We start from the raw sequence: 21750 nt of genomic DNA, 5'->3' as shown, positions 1-21750 counted from the left end.
GTGCGTGCATTTTGCTTGCACGAAGTTCCAAGCCTTTTTCACTAAAATGCTTTAAAGCATGTAATTGATGGCTATATTGGGGTTTCACTCAATAGCCAACGTATGTAGTGGTCAGAGCAAACATTCCTGAAGAGACAAAATAGCATAAGCATTGTGTTCCACATCCTTTTTTTTATATAGTTATTAGTGAATAAACTTGTTTAAATGTGTTTGCTGTGATTCCTGTGTCAATCATTAGTCTTACATTAATTAGTTATTAGTTCTCTCTACTGGCTGGTTTGTCATGTTTCTGTATTTTCTCAGTATCATATCTCTGTAAGGTAAAGTTACATAACTCAGATGAATTTCTTTGATCCTGTTGTTTTTACCTCATCCTAACATTACTCTTTTAATCATGCTATTGTGTTAAACAACCATGAACTAATTTCTGAAAAAAAGGCTGTACCATTTACAAAAAGTACTGAATAGGATGACAAGGAATGGCTAAGGTGTGAGATGGTCTTTGTGTCTGGAATGATGAAATAGTCTGGGAATTTCAGCCTTGAGAAAAAGGAGGGGTATGACAGAGGTGTCTGAACCCAACCGTGTTACAGAGCAGCTAACAGCAAACAGTTGTTGACTGTTTCTCAGAATATAACAATGAAGAAACGTCAAATATAACTAGCAAGCAACCAATTCAAAGCAGAAGCAGATAGCTCAGATAAACTGCATATATTTAAAGGATGTTGTGGATGGTAAGATTTTATACAGTTTCAAAGGCATCATTGGACAGGTCCATGGGAAAAAATAATGAAAGGGCAATTGAACATAAAGAAACTGCCTTTGGTTCATTAGACCCACGAATAAAATTTACTGATGTCTGGGAAAGTATCACTGTATGTTTGCCCTTTTATACCTTTCACAAGGCACCTACTTCTGGCCATTACCATAAGTAAGGTAGTACACTGCTTGCAGCTATGATCCGTGGTGGTATCCACAGTGTCAGACCCTATGTCATTAACAACAAGACAAAATCTGTCTTCATAAACATTATGTTAATTTCCTTTCAAGGTCAAATCTGGTTTTCTCTTTTGTGAACTTCCGTTAGTGTTATAAGAGAGGTACTTGGAGCTACCACAGGGTACTTGACTAGTTTAGCCAGACCTTCACAGGTAACAAGGTCTATTGCTGGTTGATATAAACCACTTGTTTTGGTTACACTTGAGAAATAAGCCAGCACTGAAATTTTAAAAAATGATTGATTACACCTTGTTAATAAAATTGAAGGCCACACATTCCAAAGAGGTCAGCAGCCGCAAAAGACAATTTTACAATAATGCTGTTCTCAACAGGACACCGTGTTTCCTGGAGGCTTAAATGGCCAGTGCTCTTTTTGACCTTTTGAAAGTCCAGCCCTAAATGTATATGCATTTATTTTCTCAGTGACTTCAAACAAACCAGGTCTGAAAATAAAACCACACTTGAGAACAGAGTGTTTCACAACATATTATTTGTACAGCACTCATACATTGTGCTTGCTTGTAATTGTGGCTGCAGCCTACATTGCAGACCATGGCATTCAAAGGGCCTGCAGTCTTAAAATGTCTTGCTGGACACAGAAATCTACATCGCTATTTTTAAAACTTGCCCACAAGAGATGTTATCAACTCACTGGCCATAATATACTTCCTATATAAGGAGAAGCAAAATCAATATTTTATCAGATATGTCTTTAGTCTAAGCCAGTCTTTGAGCCAGCACTGGTCTTATGGACAATTTTATATGACAGACAGCATCTGCATAAGGTCATCCCTGGACACATGTCCATTTTAATGACGTTGCAGTACGAGTGATATCAACAAGGACAGTTCAGACCTCAGCCTGCAGAAACAAAAGGGAGGCTGTGTATGAGTACTCCTTTACAGTGAATGTATCATGAACATTTCATTACAAGTACTGTCATAATGACATTCTCACAAGCATCATAAAGCTTTTGTCATTTCTTTTCTTACCAAGTTGCTCTGCTAAATGTTTGCCTCTCTCAGTGAAGATTACCCGTTCATCCTCCATGTCACATTTGTTACCGACCAAAATAACCTGGGCATTATCCCAAGAGTATGTTTTGATTTGAGTTGACCTTGAGAGAGAGAGAGAGAGAGAGAGAGAGAGAGAAGTCAAAGAAAGCAAATTCCCCTAAATCAATTTCAGACAGAATTGCAACAAGACAAAAAAGACAATACTGATTTTGACATCTAGGGTAATGTGATTCTATTTAATTCTGGATTTCAAATAAACTAAGATTTATCTGTCAGGAATTGTTATTACAGGAATAACACAGGTTTTACTTTTGCTTGTTAAAACACGGCAGTCTTTCAATATTTTCTCCTGCCATCAACATTCTTCCTATATTTTTAGAAAGAAGTGGTGATGCTTTCTCCCACACAATTAAAAAATATTTTCACGTTTTAATGCAAACCTTATAATCTAAAACCAGAGCTTTGAAACATAAATCAACAGCTTATTAATCAGGATCTAAATTTATCAGCAAAACTTCAAAGCCATTCTGCCTTCTGTTTTTTGTTTCCAGCACATCCCACTATAGGTCTTTGACCTACCAGGATGACAGCAACATTTACATGTGCTTTAAGCCATGGACAGGGGCTGAATTTGAACTTTGATTTACATTCCATTTAAATTTTACAAGCCCTAACCATGATTATAGCTGAACTGGAGCATCTGAGGCCTTGAAACACCCAAGGGGCTTTGAGTGCTGGTGGTGAAACAGCTTACCCTGCAAAGGTCTCTTCTGAAGTTTGAATGCTGTGCAGCTAATGGGCAAGTTAGGACCACATTTGGAGCACCTCTCAGTTGCTGACTGCCAACATTCTGCTATACTCAGACCTGCTCTTCAGGAAGGAAAGCTCCATCTCCTGGCTCCAGGCTCAGCCAGGAGCTATGCTGCTAGCTACCACCTTCTAACTGAGAGCAGTACCTGCTCTTGAAGGTAAAGCAGGGTGCAGTAAGCTTACTCAAGCACTTACCCTTTGCCTTGGAATTGTGACTTATCTGGCTTTAGGCTCTGAGTCAAATGCTTGGTAGGATATTAATATATCTTCTGTTCCCATATGATCTTTGGAAAGAGAAAAAGATGTAGAACATCTTTCTCTCTCCCCCCACATCTCTCTCTCTCCCCCCACTGCCTTGGACAACACAGGGTGCTTAGAAAAACTGCACTGGAATTGAAACTAACCTGCTTAACTACACATTTAGGAGAGGGTACCCTAGAAGGAAATCCTGTTGTGTATCAGGGCCCTGGGTCTTTGCAAGAAATTATTAAATGGCTTTAAAAAGTCTGTCTCCTAGTGTTTTGGAAGCTGGTGTGTGTGAGTGCTGAGTTCACTAGTGACCCCTTCTCATAAGACAGCCATTATCCCTACATATTCAGATCCTTGTCTGCAAATGTTTCATGCATAAAAAAGATCATGATGTAGTCTGACAACAATTTCCAGTGAAAGACAGAAAATGGACCAAATCTCCCTAGCTGGCTTTGCTTACTGCAAGACTGGAGGGATGGACATGGGCAAAAACTGCTACAGCTATATTTGTAGCCCTGGGTCCAATGCCATTGCCCACAGGCCCAGACACCCTGCATGAGTCAAAGCACCTTTAAGCCGTGTGTGATGGGTTTGCATTGCTGGGAAAAGGAATTTAAGGGGAAGGATCACACTGCCCTTAGGGTTGTTTTACTTCATCAGATTGACCAAAAAGAAGCTGAAGCAAACCCCAGACATTTTGTGCTACAGCTTGTTCCCTTGGGCCTGCCCTGATCTTCCTTTAAGAAATGGACACTGTGCTATTTTAAATCTGTTTTATAGCAATTTAAGTAGGCAATCATAAGATACTGTGACCAAAGCAGAGGTCAGACTTCCCTCTATACTTACATATCACTAAAGGTACAATTGCTCAGAAAAAAAGGGCACCATGCATTCATTTTGGCAGAAATATTCTTTTGGAACCATGCTGAGTTCTTCTGGAATTTGTGGTTAAGCAAAATAGAATTATTATTATTATTTTTAACCAGAACTACATTTGTCACCATAGCAACTTTGCAAATACTAGTAGCTCAAACGTCAGAGGATGTTAGTCCATTAAGGACACTAAAAGAGCTTAGCTTTGAATAGTTATGATTTGGACGTCAATTTGTTCCCCTTATGTCAGCAGGAAATTGAAGACATTTCAAAAGCAAAATACTCAGTGAAAATATTAAGCTTTACAGAATGAATTACTTGCATATTCTGCAAAGGGGAAATATTAGAAATTGATGAATGAAGAAATATAACTTGGAGAAATATCGTCGCACCAATGTAAAGAGAATTAATTCAGCCTTGTATTGCAGATTTTTGCTCCAGAAGCTTACATAAGTTTCTTTGCTTAAGAATGTAACCCTCTTCATTTTACTGCAGCCAGGTGTGATTTTTTGTTCTATGAACTATGAACCTCTGCTTTCAAATTCTTCACATTACCAAAGTGACTTATTTTATTCTTAGAGTTTTTTTATGTGGTGTTCTTACGTCTTATCTTCTAGTTATAAAGTATTTTTTAGGCAACAAGAGATCTTGTCCTTGATAACAATCCCAAAGGCTTATGCTTTGCAAAACATTCTGTAGTGCAAAAATACAACTGACTGACTGAAAATCAGTCAAATGTGCCCCCACCCAACCAGACATCAGTAGGAACTTGGATTCAAAGAACAGAATAGGCTTATCACTAGGTTTATCACTGTTATGTTTTCTTTTCAACATACATTTCCACTAATGGTTTCTATAGATTTTGATTCCCACAATTCTTCACAAAAGCCAACAGGCAGGTCATTTAAAAGAGATTTTGCTGTTCCTTGCATACATGACCTTTCAAATGACCGAGGCTTCTGATTAATCCAAAACACAAACCATTGTCCTTGTAAAGAACTTTAGCCTCAGGAAGATTGAAGACATGAAAAGGCAAAGCTGATGTTTGCGGTAAGCTGAATACAGCAATTCTTGTTCAGTCTCAGTGACCTGGTGTATGTCAATAGTAATTTACTCTGTAAATCTTTCACATTCTATTTGTATGGCAGGTAGACAATCTGCAACATGCTTGAATTTTTATAATGCATAGACATCAGAGGGGCAGATTAATGCAGGAATTCAATGATCCATTACTTTCAGTGATCAACACAAGGCTCGTTCTCCCTGTACTGCAATTCTGCCATATTCCTTGTCAGGAAAGAGCACTTGCTGAATGCTAACTAAAGCAATGCTATTTGCTCATCTTAAAACAGTGCTGTGTTTTCCACTACTGGTTCAAAATACTATAAAGTTACAGGAATAAATCTCCAAGAGTTTTGGACTATTGTGATAGAAGACTGTCAAAGATAATATGAGGCTTTTTTCCTTTGTTGATGGAATGAAATACTATATGAAAAAAATCCTACTTTGTTTGAAATAAGCCTAAAGGAAAGGCAAAGTTAAACAGTTCACACTGGCATATGTCCATACACACACTGCTTCAGGTTTACTGCGCTACCTGATTCTACTCCTATGAAACGACTTGTAATACTTGTTAGTTCATAAAATATTCTTCTGAAAATATTGCTTTTTAGTTCAACAGAGTATAACGAGGCTTTCTATTGCTGCCACTTCTAACACTGTCATTTACTGAAGGAGAGAATAAAACCAGTGTTACCTAGGCAAAGCTATTTGCTGTTACCTCATCCGTCATGAGCATCTAGGTTTCAAAATGAATATTACAATGATTAAAATGGTGAAAACACCATTATAAAGACCAAAGACACCATTATCATGCACTAGCCCCCTCCAAGTCTGCCAAAAAAATTAAACGTCAGTTCTGGCTATAACCAAGCACAGTGAAATGCACCTTCATGGCAGAGATGTTGCAGTAAGTAAAAGGTCTATGTTGCAGCACATTATCTTTTGGGAAAAGATCAGGTACAAGTTTCAAGGGCTACATCTATTCTCAGATAAGATTCTGCCTGAGGTCTATAAAAGAATCCGTTGGTTCTAGACGGAAAACTGAAACCAGCAATGACAGAACAAAACTTTCAAAGAAGCAGAAGACTAACCTTAGTGCTGCAGTGTGACCCTGCACCTCTGAACATGCAAGAGTTTCAAATAATTGTCCAGGTGACAATGGTGGGGTGTCTGTGTGTGCTTGTGTGGGCAGCTTACAAGCAGTGTCGCACAGTATGATGGAGTGAAGTTCAGAAATACACAGCCCCAGCTGGCTGAGGTAGCTAAGATGCTGGAAGCCAAGGTAGCTAGCACAGAGCAATATGGGAGCACTGCTGTGGTGTTACCATTGAGCAAACTAGCTTGCACACATTAAATTATGTGATAAAAGCTCATCTGCACATCCACAAAGGAGCACAGAGAGACGATGGCAGGTATGAGAACACAGATAATATCCTGGCCCTGGCTGCTTCAAGGCCTATTGCAGAAGCCATCAGCCTGTCCAAGGCCCATGTTCACAAGCCTAGAGGAGCACAGGGGCACAAAGGCAGGTGACAACCCAAATTAGGGACTCAGAAGAAGGTACACCACATCCAGGCCCCTCCCAGGGTTGTCCTAGGATACCTTCAGCTCCACTGTCCTGGTGTGAAATCCGTGACCATACGTCAACACTGGAGGCTGATACGTCCAGGTGCCAGGAACTGGGGAGACTGGGATCTACTGGGCAACTGGGCAGACTGAGTGTACAAGCCCAGCTGATGGAGCGGCCCATGCTGTTTATATGTCTACACAGATATATATACTTACTAGTGGACCTCCGTGCTGCTCTGCCAGGGAGGGGAGCACAATGAGGCTGTTGGTGCTCTCTGTGTTTGTGGGAGTGCTTTGTGAGTCTGTGATCTGTGCGGCTGGCCACGTACATATGCGTATGTATATGTTGCGTGCACATGCCTGCTGGGAATACATCTTCAGCCTCAGTACTGGCTGGACCTGGGGCATGGAGCTGCAGCAGCCTTGCCCCTCTTGAGCTGTCAGATCCAGCGTGATATATTTTCCACTAAGAACTCAGACTTAACTCAGCTATGCCTGGGTAACACTGTATTGTACCCTGGGGAAACTGCTACAGAAGTCAAATCTGCTGCTTCTTGTACTTGATACATTTCAGGTTGCACCCACTGATTAGCATATGTTAGGGTTCACTCTGAATATACCTCCAGAGAATCACTTTTACTAACTCATATATGCCCAGAATAAACATTAATCTTACCTGGAATAGTCTCACCCACATACAGCAAGGATAGCAAAAAAAAAAAAAAAATTGATACAGATATGCCTATATAGTAAATATACCAGGAGTATGAACTTTTAGAGACAGCTGCAATCTATGTGCCACTGTTTGGACCTAGAACTCTCCAAGGATGCCTGCCATCCTTTGAGGGGCTGGTTTCTGTGGGCTTTTTAAATGAATTATGTAGTAAGTCACATGCTCTGACAGCAGAGAAGCACCCTCATGAAAATGCTCCAGGGGATCCATGTATAATGTTTATTCCAGCAAGTTCAGGGAACATGTTGTACTTCTGGTTCAGAAAGGAGTATGCAATTAGCTGGCATGCATCATCTTGCCAGGAAAACAAACAAACAAACAAACAAACAAACAAAAATCCAAAGCAAAAAAACCCAACCCAGAACCAAATTAACAAAACTTCTACCAAAGTATTTTTATTTTTTTGAAGTTACTGTTATGTTGAGTTCATTAATTGATCCTTAAAATTATACCATCTCTGTCTATATCATGGTGCCTCCAAAGCCCATTAGCTGAACCGTTGGGGTTGCAGTGCAGTGACAGGATCTGGGGGGTCGTCCAGCTTTTCTATTCTAAAACTTTTTCAGTTTATTAAAATACTGGTGAGAGGGAGTGTCAGAGAAGCAGCTATGAGTTTGGAGGTGTGTCCAGAAGCATTCAGTGCTGCTATTTGGACTTTATTTGCAAGTGAGCATGCCAAATCCCTGGCTACATCTGAGCAGGAAGGCTTGCTTGCCAGCATTTTCAGGAGACAAAATTTTCCTTCTGTACTTGAGGCAATGGAGAGTATCTCTCCTTCCTTCCCCCAGTCCTCATCCTATGGTGTGGGAGGATATGGCAATGCCCTCTCTAACCCCTGACACAGACTGGGATGGTAAGGGGAAGGTCTGCCATTCCTGTCCTTTCAGGGGATAGGATCATGTCAGGAGCCCTTTCCCACCCTTCTGTCTGTGAGGAGCTCTGGCACTCCCCATCAAGCCATCTTTTCCACAGGATGAGTCTGAGGACTCACCTCATACCTGAGGACTCCCTCATACTACCCAGTTTCTTCTATACTTCAGTGTGTACCATATGCTCCATGCTTTACCCTGTGCCCTCCTTTACATCTCCTAAACCCTTTTATTCCCAGCAATCCTGATAGGTTATGTGTCTTAGGAATGCCCCTGTGTTGTGGTTTAACCCGCAGGCAGCTAAACACCACAGAACCATTCACTCTGTCCCTCCATCCAGTGGGATGGGGGAGAGAACTGGGGAGGAAAAATCCATGGGTTGACATAGAGGCAGTTTAATATCACAGAAAGGGAAGGTAAAATAATATTAATGGTAAAAGAATATACAAAATAAGTGTTGCACTGTGCAATTGCTCACCACCCCCTGAGGAATTCTCAGCCCATCCCTGAGCAGTGGTCACCACCCCCGGCCAGCTACCCCCAGCTTTATATGCTGAGCATGATGTCATATGTCATATGGTATGGAATACCCCTTTGGCCAGCTGGGGTCAGCTGTCCCGGCTGTGCCCCCTCCCAGCTTCTTGCTGGCAGGGCATAAGAAGTTGAAAAGTGCTTGACTAGTATAATCCCTACTTAGCAACAAGTAAAACATCAGTGTGTTAGCAATATTATTTTCATACTAAGTCCAAAACCCAGCACTGTACTGGCTACTAGGAAGAAAATTAACTATATCCTAGCTGAAACCAGGACACCCTGTATCTTGGAGTTTTCCCATCTCCTCTCTCTGTCCCACTCATCTTGGGGATATGATGGAGATGTGGCCTATATAGGATGATTCTATTCAGCGCATTAAATGATTGCAATGGTCAGTCTTAATGGCCATTCGGAGCTGGCTCTGTACCAGCTGCTCTGCACTTCGCGCTCAGACCCTGCCGCGGGGAGGGCAGGGAGACAGGTGGCCTCAGGCTTTCCATCTGTTCTCCAGTAAATACTCCACTGTTAGTGGGAGATGACCCATCCAAAAATGTATAAATCTACCAATCAAATACTCCAACTCAACTTTCTGATGGGGATTTTGAAGGCAGTGCCAAGGTTAAAAATTTGAAGCACTCTAAGCTAAAACAAGACAGAAGAGTCCTGGAGTAGTTTAACACGACTTTTTGTGGCCATGGTTACTGCCACAGTAGGAATATAATGAAAATAATTAGTAATAACATCAGTGAAAATAAAAAGAAGTTCCTAACAGTTGCCAGATTTTAGTTGAACTGATGAGCAGCTGGGGGTGTACACAGCCCCACAAAACAGAACCAGGTTTGAGAAACAGCTCAGGATCTGTCCTCCCTTACTGACGAGAAAGATCAGTATATTTGCAGCTTTTAAACTCAAACTATTGCTACTTATTTCATCATTCTTGCAAGGTCCAGCTGAGGGCCATAAAAGCTAATCTATTATGGCTAATACAAATTCTTTTACCTCTTGCATTCATGAACCCCTTTATAATTATTGAAGCAATTAGTGAAATCCAAGAAAAGCAATCAATAAAGGAAATAATAATCAAAATAGAAAGCTGAGGTAGATGAACATCTGACAGGAATGGCGAAATTGCACCTCAGTCCTTCTCACTGAGGATTTAAATCTAATGGATGTCCTAGCATCTTCACTTCTATTCAGAATAGATGACGTATACTGAATTTGCAATGCTTATTTTCAGTGATGGTACCAGCACCTGCTGACTGCAAGTGCTTATTAACATGTGATAGAGAACATACTAAGATGTCCCAGCAACACAGGAATATTGAATATGGTTGGAGGTGGGCAAAGAAGGGGAAAGAATGAACAAAATAAATTTCTTTCATTCTCAGTATCACAAAGCAGCAAGGGAAAAGGATCTGGAGAGAAGTGGATGTAATAGCAAAACTGGGATATACCCACCCTTTTGCTCTCGCAACAGACCAGGATACATGAATATTGGCCAGGACTGACTTTATTTGATGTGCCAGTTATTGTTTATACAATATTATGTTTTCTGTTTGGATTGAAGGGCAAATGAATTGAAAAAATGCTTTACGATTGTGAAATAAGCTGGTATTGAAGAAATCAGAAGAATACCAATGACTCAACATTCCTTCTGATAGCCTTTAGCTTCTCTGTGCAGAGCCAAAGAGTGCACACCATGCAATGAAATGCTACACGTTTAACCTTCCCTTGGAGGAAGATAAATTGATGGTGCAGAAGCTGCATGACAGGTGTGACACTAATGAATTTCTGGTTCATTTTCATCCAGAAGGCTAGTCAAAATGCCATTACCCAGAGCATCACAGGTTTTCATTGTTCTGGTAGGAATTGCATCTACTTTAAGGAAAATAAATTTTGCTTTGCCAGTGAACAAATCACAAAAGCTACCTTAATAGAAGACTCCACCACAAGTTTCTGAGTTCATAACTTCAATTTAGAAAACCATATGCCATATTTTCAATTTTGAAGATTATAATGATAATCAAAATGAATTTGATTCTTTTGGAGGATAAAACTGAGCTAATCTTTAACATATGCATTTTTATATAATTTTGCAAAAAGTTTAGTTATTCAAAAGGAAAAAAAGAAAAAGGAGAGAACAGTTGAGATATAAGAGCTGATATTCTGTGATTATGTCATTTATTCTTATGTGAATATCTTAGTGACAATCCATTACCATAATTGTCATAAGGAACTATATACTTGCTCAATAACGTCCACTGTGGGCCTGCATTTAACACAATGCAATAAGAACTGACAGGGCAATAATAACTATGTAATATTGCGTGGTACCTAAGATGGGAGGTAGGCATCACAGAGATTTGTCAGAGTTTTCCCTTTCTCTGATCAACCATTTCTATCTGTTCTTACCTTTCACACAGAAGTGCCTTTCCATGCAGAATCTTCTGCTGAGTAATTTATTGAATTACATTCCATTTTTAATGTAATATACAAATAATTTTCTTAATAGTCCCTGAATTAACTTTAGTGTCTTTTCTGTAAGTGTTGTTTCAAATAAGAGTACCAAGTTTCTGTTGTCAGAATATTATCTTCTGACAATAAAATGCAAATTCATTGAATAATTGTATATGCTATCAAATGAATATATTGTGGGCAAAAGACATGCATGCTCAAATGGTAATTCTTATGTATGTCCCTTTATCTGGAGTTACAATGAAGGACAAGAAGCCTGCAGGGCATACTTAATTTCTATTAATCAGATTGCAGATGTCCTTAAATTTTGCATCTTTGGCACAGTCTCTCCATCTTGCTTTCTCCCAGATGTCAAATACACCTTGAAACTACTTTCTAATACCAGTGTGGCAGGAGCCAAACTGTGCACTTAGAATCATAGAATCATAGAATTGTTAAGGTTGGAAAAGACCCTTAAGATCATCGAGACCAACCGCTAACCTATCACTGCCCAGTCCACCACTTTCTACATTCAAAAAAGAAAAAGAACAGTAGTAAAAAAAAAAATATTGTGCTCTAAGTTAGTACTACGTTCTCTGTTTCTTCTTCCCAGTATCTCCTGTACAGAGCCTGAGCTCTGATGGCCATCTATTTAGTAGAAAAGCCTACCAAGTGAGGTGTTTTCCTGTACCTCACAGCCAGAACACAGGAGCTGGCACTAAACAGCTGCTAGTAAGTCTAAGAACAGGCTTAGGCAGAGTAAGCTCCCAACACACAGTATGCCACCCTGATATTGCACACCCTGGAGGCTTTTTTGTCGTGGAGGCAGATGACAAAAGTACTTGTATGGAAGCTCCTGATCTAATCCTAGGCAAGGTGGACTTTGATTGAAGGTGTGCAGAATTAATAAAAGACAGTAAATTCCCTGTCAAAGTCAAAAGTATTTCTTTCATTTTCTAATGCGTAGTATATACTTCTTTCCCAGGCTTTCTATTTAGAAAAGTTGAACAGATAGTGAAGAAGAGACAACAAATACTGTGTTAGACATGAAGGGCAGAGATATCTTCCAACCTACTTCCTTGTATTTTGTGTCATGATGAAACAATATAAAATACATTTAAAAATTTCATTCTTATTCACAGGATTACAAAATCCTCTCCTACAACAAGGTTTACTTATGATCAGACCAACTAATATAGCACATTTTTCACAGTGGGACACAGTAACGACACATGTTAATGAAGAGTTTTTATGCCATGGATAATGCCACAAGATGTGTCATACTGTGGGAAGTGATTTAGCAACTCACCATGCAGACAAAAGGCTGTACATTTTAATTTTCTCCCCACAGAGAAACCCACCATTAAATTATCATCCTTCAAAGCTACTACTACACATGCACAGTGCACAAAATCATCAAAAATTAGAGTTTGAAAGGAGATGGAAAAAAGTATTTACAGGAAAATAATATTCATGGAAACAATAAAAGGCAAAATACAGTCTGCACTTGCACATTTTGACTACCCCCATGGATTTGTGTTACAGATGCTACCAAATAAATGATCCTGTTAATCACCAATTTGTGTTGATTGCACAGACTGTCGCTGGAACTCTGAGTAATGACCCTAATCAATACACATGATCCTAACCTTGGTGTTTGAAAAACATAGCTGTGAAATAAGGGAGTACCAAAGTAATTTACTAAAGCAACTACAGCATCTGTTTGAGTATGTTACACTTTCAAGTAAATGAGCAATTTGCTGTCAGTTAAAAATAAAATTTTTGCTTGCCATGTTGTATTCATATACATATATATCAGGAAACAGATACAGACACATATGTATGTGTCCTCACATTCGCTGTTTTTCTTTCTCTCAGTGATGTGCTTTTGATAATTAAAAAAAAAAAAAAAGATAGTTAAGCAAGCAATAATGATGCTGAGCAAGTCCTTTTGGTCCTACATGATCATATGTAATACTTCCCTCTGGACTGCAGCACCAATGGTCCCTTAACCCTGGACTGCACTACTCTGCCAAAGAGCCTCTCTTGCACTTGTGGGGTTATCTATTAGCCTCTTGCCTTCGGTCCCAAAAAGCACCTGCACAGCAATGGCATTTTGGAATTAGCAAAGTTTTTACTGACACAGTCAAGTTTTTTTTGTTTGTAACAACACTGATAGTTCTGCAGCTATAAGTTAGCTGGGTCACAAAGAGTTATTTATTTTTCCTTTTTCTCTTTTAAATACCAAATCCAGATTTGTATTTGCAATATCTATGGTAAGTGTCTGGCAACAAGTCATCCATATTTTAGGGAACATCTCATTAAACAATTCTCTGGCATTCTGGATTGACCCTGACTTTTAACTGTCATATCTCATTAGGAAATTTGTTGCATGTTTGTGTCTATTAATCCCTTTCTGCCTGTTTTGCCAGGTATGCCTTTCAAGTTTCTCTCACTTCTCAAATTCACTGGTTTGGATTTTATTTCCTCTACTGTTTTAGGTTTCATTTTTCAAGTTTAAATGAATTCTGTTATTGTTTCTCTTATATCTGATCTTATTAGATCATTTTGGGTTATTTTTCTCATTTTGTATTTTGCACAAACTCTTTTATAAACAACTCAGTCTTTCATGCGCATAAATTGTGTTCTGAAATGCCTGTGTTCATGTTTTAATGAAGGGTTTAAAACAACCAGACCTAATCTTAATCACTGGAAAAGCTTACTAGGTCATTGGAGACACCTGTGATAAATTATCATGGACTATCCTTGTTAAGGAATCACACAACATGCAAGCCATGTGTCAAGGTTATCATGTGAATCATTTTATTTCTTGTTGATAAGATAAGCAGCACTGTTTTCCTAAAACATCAAGGATATGTTACTTCTGCAGTAGTACATTTTATACCAGAACTGGCATAAATCCTACCAGGATTTTGTCTTTAAAGTTACTTATCTTGTTATCTTCTGGAAGCAGAGCAAAAGAAACATTCAGAACTATACTTGAACCCTACACATAGAAATGTGATTCCACCATTGTGTCCTTGCACCAATACTTCTTTGGAAGTAATTTCCCTATGTGGCTGTACACTTTCAAGCACAAGAGATTCAAGGTCTGAAATTCTGAGTCAGAATATGTGTGGCCTAGTTTTCATCTGAACACTTGAGCTTCTGCCTTTTTTCTCAGACACCTGAAACTGGACTGGCAAAATGGCAACTACTTCGATCTCACTGTTAACTGATACTAGTTAATCAGTGAGAATGAGTTATATAATTGAATTTTTTTTTTTTTTTTTTTACTTTGAGGCCCTGAATTTTGAATTAGTAAATTTTTAATTATGCTAGTCACACTTTGCTTTTGGGATACTGCCGATCAAAATTCATTTTGTGAAGGCTGCCAGGAGCCAAAGACAACAGTAAAAACCATTTCACTGCCTGCATCCTGCCTGGCACAGGGTGGCAGGATTGTCTTGCTAACTCACTCTGCAAGCAAGTAAAGTGCAGGTTTATTTCTGCTGACTCACAGAGGAGGGCAGGAGGCATTAGACTTTAGATTTTATTTCTAGGACTAAAAATAAAGTGAGAAAAAAAAGTTATAAAAAAAAGAGAGTTGCATATTCAATCAGTGTGTCAGTAGTGCTGCTATCTGATTCACAAATCAGAAGACTGTGTTTATATATACATATGTGTGTATATACATATTTGTCTCACAAGCCCTACCTGTTGTATATTTTAAATTTATTCTTCATCACAGCTTTTAAAACGAAAGTATATTGCTTGTTCCTGACTCCAGAAGCCAGATTTAAAAGGAAATCCTGAGTATGGTGGAAGTTGTCAGCAACATATGCAGTCTTGAATACAACTTTGTAGTAAAAAATTTGGGGATTAGATTTAAAACTTTCTAACACTTTTGGAAACTGAACATAGTGCCATTTCAGTATGATATGGCCTAACTTCTCCCAGGGCTCATGTTGAACTTTTATAAATTAAAGTTTATCTCACTCTGCCTGTGAGCACTTTAAAGCATACTGTTTAAACCATGTTAGCTAACATATTCTTAACACATTACAGCTTTTCTCTGGTAGTAAGAAAGAATTGTTTAATATTGTCTTAATGACACTTTGTCACTGACTTCAGATAGTAGATACCCCTCTTGGAGGACATAACTGTATGCGTTAAACAGGTGCTTCGGTAGACAGTAATGTCTGGATGGAAAGCTTATTAGGGCAAGCATCACAAAATCAGAAGTTCATCAGTGAAATTGCTGTGTATCCTCAGAGTGATAGAGTGAAGTAATGTACTGGAAAATCAAAAGAATAAAACACTTCCTATGCACTGTTCCAGAAATGAAAGCCTACATCTGCAAACAAATAAGTGTGAATGAATGAGTTGGACAGCAGGTCTTTATAAGGCATGCAGTAGAGGAAATGACTGTGCTTTACCAGAAAGTGTTTCCAGTGTGGATATAACTGTACCAAGAAAACTGTATTTTGCACTGCAATGTAATAAACTATGATGCACTGCCAGCTCTGATCCTGTAGCAAATCAAAATAAAGCAGTAAAACTTTTGCCCGTATAACCACATCCCTATTAGAGATTTCTTTTGGCAGAGACAGACAGGTTGAGAGTCACAGCCCTTCACAGCTCTGACACACATGGGCTGGCAGAGGTCTTTCTGGGTGGATTCATCTGGTCTATTCTAGACAAATAACTTTAGATTGAGATGAGTAATGAGCAAAAAGTGTCTGTTTTTTGCCATTGACTAGAAGGGAGCCTCATGTTTAATTTGGATATGGAAATCTGCAATGCATTGACGAAATTTATTCTGAGGAGTCTCATCCACAGCTTTGGATGTTGTCAAGGTCTCCAGGGTTACAGAACTCACTAATAGCCTACAAGATTTGTCTACAGAATAACAGTATCAGGTGAAGGTTCCACATACACCTTTACTTTATAAACTAGCAAACATCCAAGTAGACTTATATCAGAGAAAGATTTATGCAGAGCTATAATACTCAGAGACAGTTTAGCTAATGAACTTACATAAGCTTTGTTGTTATGAAGTATTTCTAGCCAAGGCTGATCCCCTAAGGCACGTTCACTACTGTAACTCAAGAAGAAAAAACACAGGACTTAGCTTGTGGCAGACTACAAGGACAGCTGAGCACACCTGTGCATATATTGCAGAACTGTGGAAGGGTTACCATCTAGGGCAAGATGCCACCATCTCCTGCCATCCAGCTTCCTTTCCCCCTTTCATCTACAGTCTCCACCATCTGATCTTTTTCTCAGAAGGAGCTGAGAGCATCTCCTTTTTCATCTCTGCTGTGGACAGAGCATTATTCTCCTCATTTATGTCCAGAGTGAGCTGTAAAATAAGCACTAAACATACTGAAATGTAATCACATGTATTCAAAGAGAAGGCACACTGTCTTTTTTTTTTTTGCAAACCCAAGAACTAACCCAACTGCCACAAAACAGATCTGGGAAAAAAAATTTAAAGGGAAAGGGAAAGGGAAAGGGAAAGGGAAAGGGAAAGGGAAAGGGAAAGGAAAAGGAAAAGGGAAAGGAAAAGGAAAAGGAAAAGGAAAAGGAAAAGGAAAAGGAAAAGGAAAAGGAAAAGGAAAAGGAAAAGGAAAAGGAAGGAACATACCAAGGTTAACAAACCTCTCTTCTTCCCTTGAGTTTAGTTCAGCTACATCACGTCTGTGACCATTACTCAATATGGAGTGACTCTACTCCCTGTTTCTGAAGCTTCAGTTTGCTGTGCAGAAACTCAGCATTCATTACTTTCTCAAAAAGGTAAAACTTAATTCATTTTAGTTGTTAAAACTCCCAAAAATGTTACTGCTTGTATATGCAGGGAACCAGAAGCCCAGGTGGTACTAACAGCCTCACTCACCACTGCTGGATGTAACTCAGAAAGGCCTATTAGAAAGTCCATGGGGAGGACAATTCCTCATCTGACCATTTGTCGGTGAATGGCACCACATTGGACTGTGAGTGTATCTGCGAAAAACCGTGTGTTTTCCTGGCCTGATTGACAAAGCTAAGAAAGACTAAAAGGGAGTAGTGACATATCTGAAAAGCCTGATAGTATCAACCACCAGGTCCCACAATAAAGAGGGGCCATGGCTGTCTTCATGTAGGAAAATACCTGGATTTCACTGAAGGTAAATTCTGCATAGCAACATTTGAAAGTGAGGCCTCTCTGGTAAACAGCTGAATGGGAGGTTACAGCAAACCTGTCTTCATTTATATGTGCCTTTGTCAGCAACTGATGGGACTGGAGCAAAAAAATCACCCTCTATAAATGCTTTACAACTCAGAAACTTCAGCTAGACCTCATTGTCTTCTTAGCAATGTGTGCTGCTCTGAGCTCCTTTAACCCTGTAGGCATGAGGGCTGCAGGTCAGAGTCACAAAAGCAATTTAAGTGGTTAGTTCCTAGTTCTGCCAAATTATACTGTGGTCTGAGTGTTGATCTTTCTCAAGATTTGCCCAAGAGAGCTAAAAGGTCATGTCCAGATTGTTATCTAACTCGACGACTTTATTGATAGCTCTGCTCACAGACAAGAAGGTGTACTCTATAAGTAGGCTTTTGTACTGTGGATTGTGGACTTGCAGATTGGGGAACTGTCAGTGGGAGCAATCAAGTGGCAAAGAGAAGGTCAATGGTACTCTAATAACAGAAAAAAACAGAAGAAATTTCAAGCAGGAGGTTCAGTCTCATTATGGCTTGTATTCAGAGACACAAACAATGACTACCTCTCAGACCATAAAAAGGAACGTATGCAATCCAAGGCCAACTTGAAGCACAGATGTGGGAGGTTTGGGAAGGGAAGCAGAATGAACTGCAATGCAGCTGAACTTCTGTCTTTTCTTGAGGGCCACAGAGCCCCTGGGGAACATGCAGAATACTTCCAGAGAAACAGGGCTTGTCCCATGGACCTAATGCTGCCCATGGCAATCCCATGACCTCCAGGTGAGGATCAATAGCTTCATCTTCCACACAGAAGTAGAGAAGATATTTTGGACAACAAGGTTTAAATCTATATTCTCTTTTCCCATTTGTCACAGCAGTGCTGAATAGATTAATAATTTCATAAACAAATTTTAACTTCCCCCCCCCCGACATCTGGCAGGGGAAGGGTTTAGAATGGAAGAGAGGATGTGACTGAGAAAGAAATTATGAGTTATCTGAAACCCAACTAGTTAAGTAAAGTGGGGTATACATGAACAGATGCTAAAGGATAATCAAGTACCTTTTCTAGCATTTGTGGCAGATAATTTCTGAAGGCTAAAGTGCCACACTATCCTAAAACAATTTAGAATAAGAAGGTAAATTAGATAAAAAAAGAGAGACCACCGGAAGTGACACAAAAGGTCCTATTAATTTGTTGTAAATTGCATGTTACATATTTATATAATGTGTGTGAGTGAGCGAGTCTGAGAGAAAAAACAAATAGCCTTAATCACCTAGAGCTCTGAACAAATATGCTCTATTTTCGTTAATATATGTTTGCTAAATTAGAAAATCTTTCCTCCCTCTCCTCAAATTTGCCTTGAAGGTTTTTTCTAAAATTTTTGCATGGCATTAGAAAACACTCATTGGATTCTAACAATGGCTGCTTAAAGAGAAATCAGATGAATAACCTGTATTAAATAAAAAGAATTGTCTAAAGGCAGAAGACAGCTATAAATGATATAAATCCTTCATATAACCAAAAGTCAGTTTGCTGATTCACTTCCCACTTAGTCACGCAGAGCAAAAATATTTAAAAGCAAGATAAATTAAGAACATGCTCTCAGTCAGTGTGAAAAACATTGAATATAAAAAACTCACCTGAAGAGAAGAGATACATGAGAAGGAGGTAGCTGCTACATTACCCACCGAAAAGGAGCTGGGCCTATAGCATATATAAGCAATATGCACAAAGCCATCTTTGGCTGCTTTCAGAAGAGAGGCAGGGGTGCTGCAGGAAGATACCACAGAATCCTTATATGGAAAGAAGACAGTGTGGCACAGCATGCAAAGCAGGATGAATTAAATGTGCTGATTAAATGAACAGCTTGCTTTTTGTACTTCAGTGAAGTTCAAAGCTGTCTGGCCAACCACTTTAAGCATACCTAGCAATCAAATAAATACGTTATAAAACCATCATGCAGAGAAACAGTAGGTAATGCAAAATTGATCTCGTTACATGCCTCTGTCCCTCACCTTTGTTCAGGGCTTTAAAAAGAATACGTAATACTTTCTAATGCAGGTATAAATGCTAAAGGCTGGAAGAAGCAAGAGACTCTCCACTCTACCACTGTAAAAAGAAAATGAGGACAACACCCTCTATCCTGACCGTTGAAAGATGGTGCAAACGGATTTCCCCAAAATTATAGCTCAGGCATGCTGCATATTCATTCCTTGTGTGCAGATCTTTAGCTTTCGCAGTATAAGAGCCAGCGTTGCCTGCCCTGTTAAGGGTACATCTCCAAGCAGCAGGACACCTGGACTCTAATCCTGACTGTAACAGAGTCTTACTGCTGACCACAAATCCACAGCAGGGAATAAGGTGACACAGGTGGTCCTGGGGACTCACTGTGAAGAGCAGGAAGTCTAATACCTTTGATTAGAGAGGTCATAGGAAAAGCAAACACAACACAACTTTTAATTCTCAGACTAAGGACAAGAGGAGGAGAAGTATTTTTACTTGTAATTGGAAGTATTGCTATATAAATCTCTGACAGATACTAACTGTAGCATCCTGTAGCAGATTTTGGTTTGGTTTCGGTTTTTAGCAATGCATCTTTTGCTGTAACACTTCAAAGTTGATGAAAATGATTTTCAGAGAAAGGACATCTAAAACTTGGAGTCATGCTGTCCTGAGCTTTGAATCCAGGTGTTGAGATCTACCAAACTAGGTTGGTTGTTCAGGTGCCTCAATATGGATTTATGAGTCTATTTTTGGACTCTCAATTAGAATAGTCACAGAATGGTTAGAGCTATGCTCTGCTTGAACTCTCACAGAAGCACTAAATGGATGCAAACACTAAACCATCCCTCTTTCTGAGCTTGCCCACAAGCTACAAGAACTGTAAGCCTCTCATTTTCAGTGCTTCCTAAGGGTCTTTAGCATAGTGTGTGATATTTGCATGTCAGGCATTCACATATTTGACCTTGAGGTGATCTTGACATGATCTGGCTCATTCTTTCAGTACCAAAGAAAACAAATAGAAGAAAGCTGCTGTTCTTTCACTGAAATCCCAGATTACTGCTTCTGGTTGGAATACTTCTATAAACACCCCCCCACATTTCCCATATGGTGACCAAACCTGCCTTACTGATAAATTCAGCCTGGATGGCCAACATGTTTCATTACTCTAATAGCAACCTCCACACATTCTCCAAAGCTGTTCTTTGTAAAAAGCAGCATGATGTTATCCCCCTTTAAATGTCTGCTGAAAAAAACCCCTGTGTAGTGATGTATTTGTTTAATGAGTAGCTAGCTGGGATGCTGTGAATGAAGTTATTACACTAATTCTCACTGTTTCACTGGCATCCTTTATTTCTTCATGTTGCCTTATATCTTTATTCCTTATGGTTCTGCTCATGCTTTACTCATACTTTTTGGTCAGGGATTTTTACTTTTTATTTTTTTTAAATTCATGTACAGTGATTAACACAATGATATGCCACATACTCCCTCAGACTTGACAATAACAGAGAGCCACAAACACTGAAGGAAAAGCCCAATGACTAAGCCAAACAGCAGGTTAGAGTAAATCATATGGATTAAAATATAATATTGTTTTGTAGATGTCTTGCTCTTGGGGCCAAAATAAAGCCAAGAATCCAAAACTAGACCTAGATGCAGGAGGAATACGTGAGAATTTTATGGACTGATACACATTAAGACCTTCTATTGTGACACTGCATGCATGTTTGTGAATGAAAAAGATATTATACCTCATTAATATAACAAATTTCTCCATCACAGAGAAACATCTCTGCTAAAGGCTGAATATCAGCAAACTGTGTGTGCTAAGGAAAAAACAAGAATCATATAAAAAAAGCAATGCACCTATATTTAAAGTTGCTCCTAATTATTGCTATAATGACAGAATGATGTAGGGTGCTTCAAAGGCATCATGAAATACACCGCCACCCCCACCCCCCCCCCTCCACCCCCAAATTCATAGCATTCTGAGACTTTGGTAATAAAATAAAAACAGAATATAAATTATTGATGTTTATTGTACTTTCAAGGATTTTATGTGTAGCTCTACAAGGTCAAGGAGAGTAACATTTCTTTTGCACAAAATCTAAGAAGGAAAAATTGTACTCAGCTCAAGTACTCTGAAGAAATGTTTTCTATAAAGCTCGGTAATTTTTTTCCTCTTAGATATGAACCAGTTGGTTGACACAGTTTCTTTGGACTGTTAAAAAGTTTGAAACATTTTTAAAAAGCTCAAGGATTTGGCCACAAAAAATCCCAGTTGTCTTTCTGCTCTTCCTGCTGGAGTTTTAGTGTAACAGACTACACATGGTGTCTCTCAGATATTTACATCAACAGCAACATATAAGCTTATCT

At 39.1% G+C, this 21750-nt stretch overlaps 1 protein-coding gene across 1 annotated transcript in view; it reads right to left on the bottom strand.

The window, feature by feature from the left end:
* RAB3C (RAB3C, member RAS oncogene family) overlaps positions 1 to 21750 on the bottom strand; it is a 133651-nt gene that overhangs the window by 16757 nt on the left and 95144 nt on the right. The window contains exon 4 of the mRNA XM_064438507.1: positions 1992 to 2116. Within this exon, the coding sequence (XP_064294577.1) occupies positions 1992 to 2116 (125 nt within the window). The remainder of the gene's footprint in view (positions 1 to 1991; positions 2117 to 21750) is intronic.

Source organism: Phalacrocorax carbo, chromosome Z (assembly GCF_963921805.1).
Source record: "Phalacrocorax carbo chromosome Z, bPhaCar2.1, whole genome shotgun sequence".
Lineage (NCBI taxonomy): Eukaryota > Metazoa > Chordata > Aves > Suliformes > Phalacrocoracidae > Phalacrocorax > Phalacrocorax carbo.
Note: the sequence above shows the minus strand (reverse complement) of the source record. Positions and strands in the feature narration are given on the sequence as shown.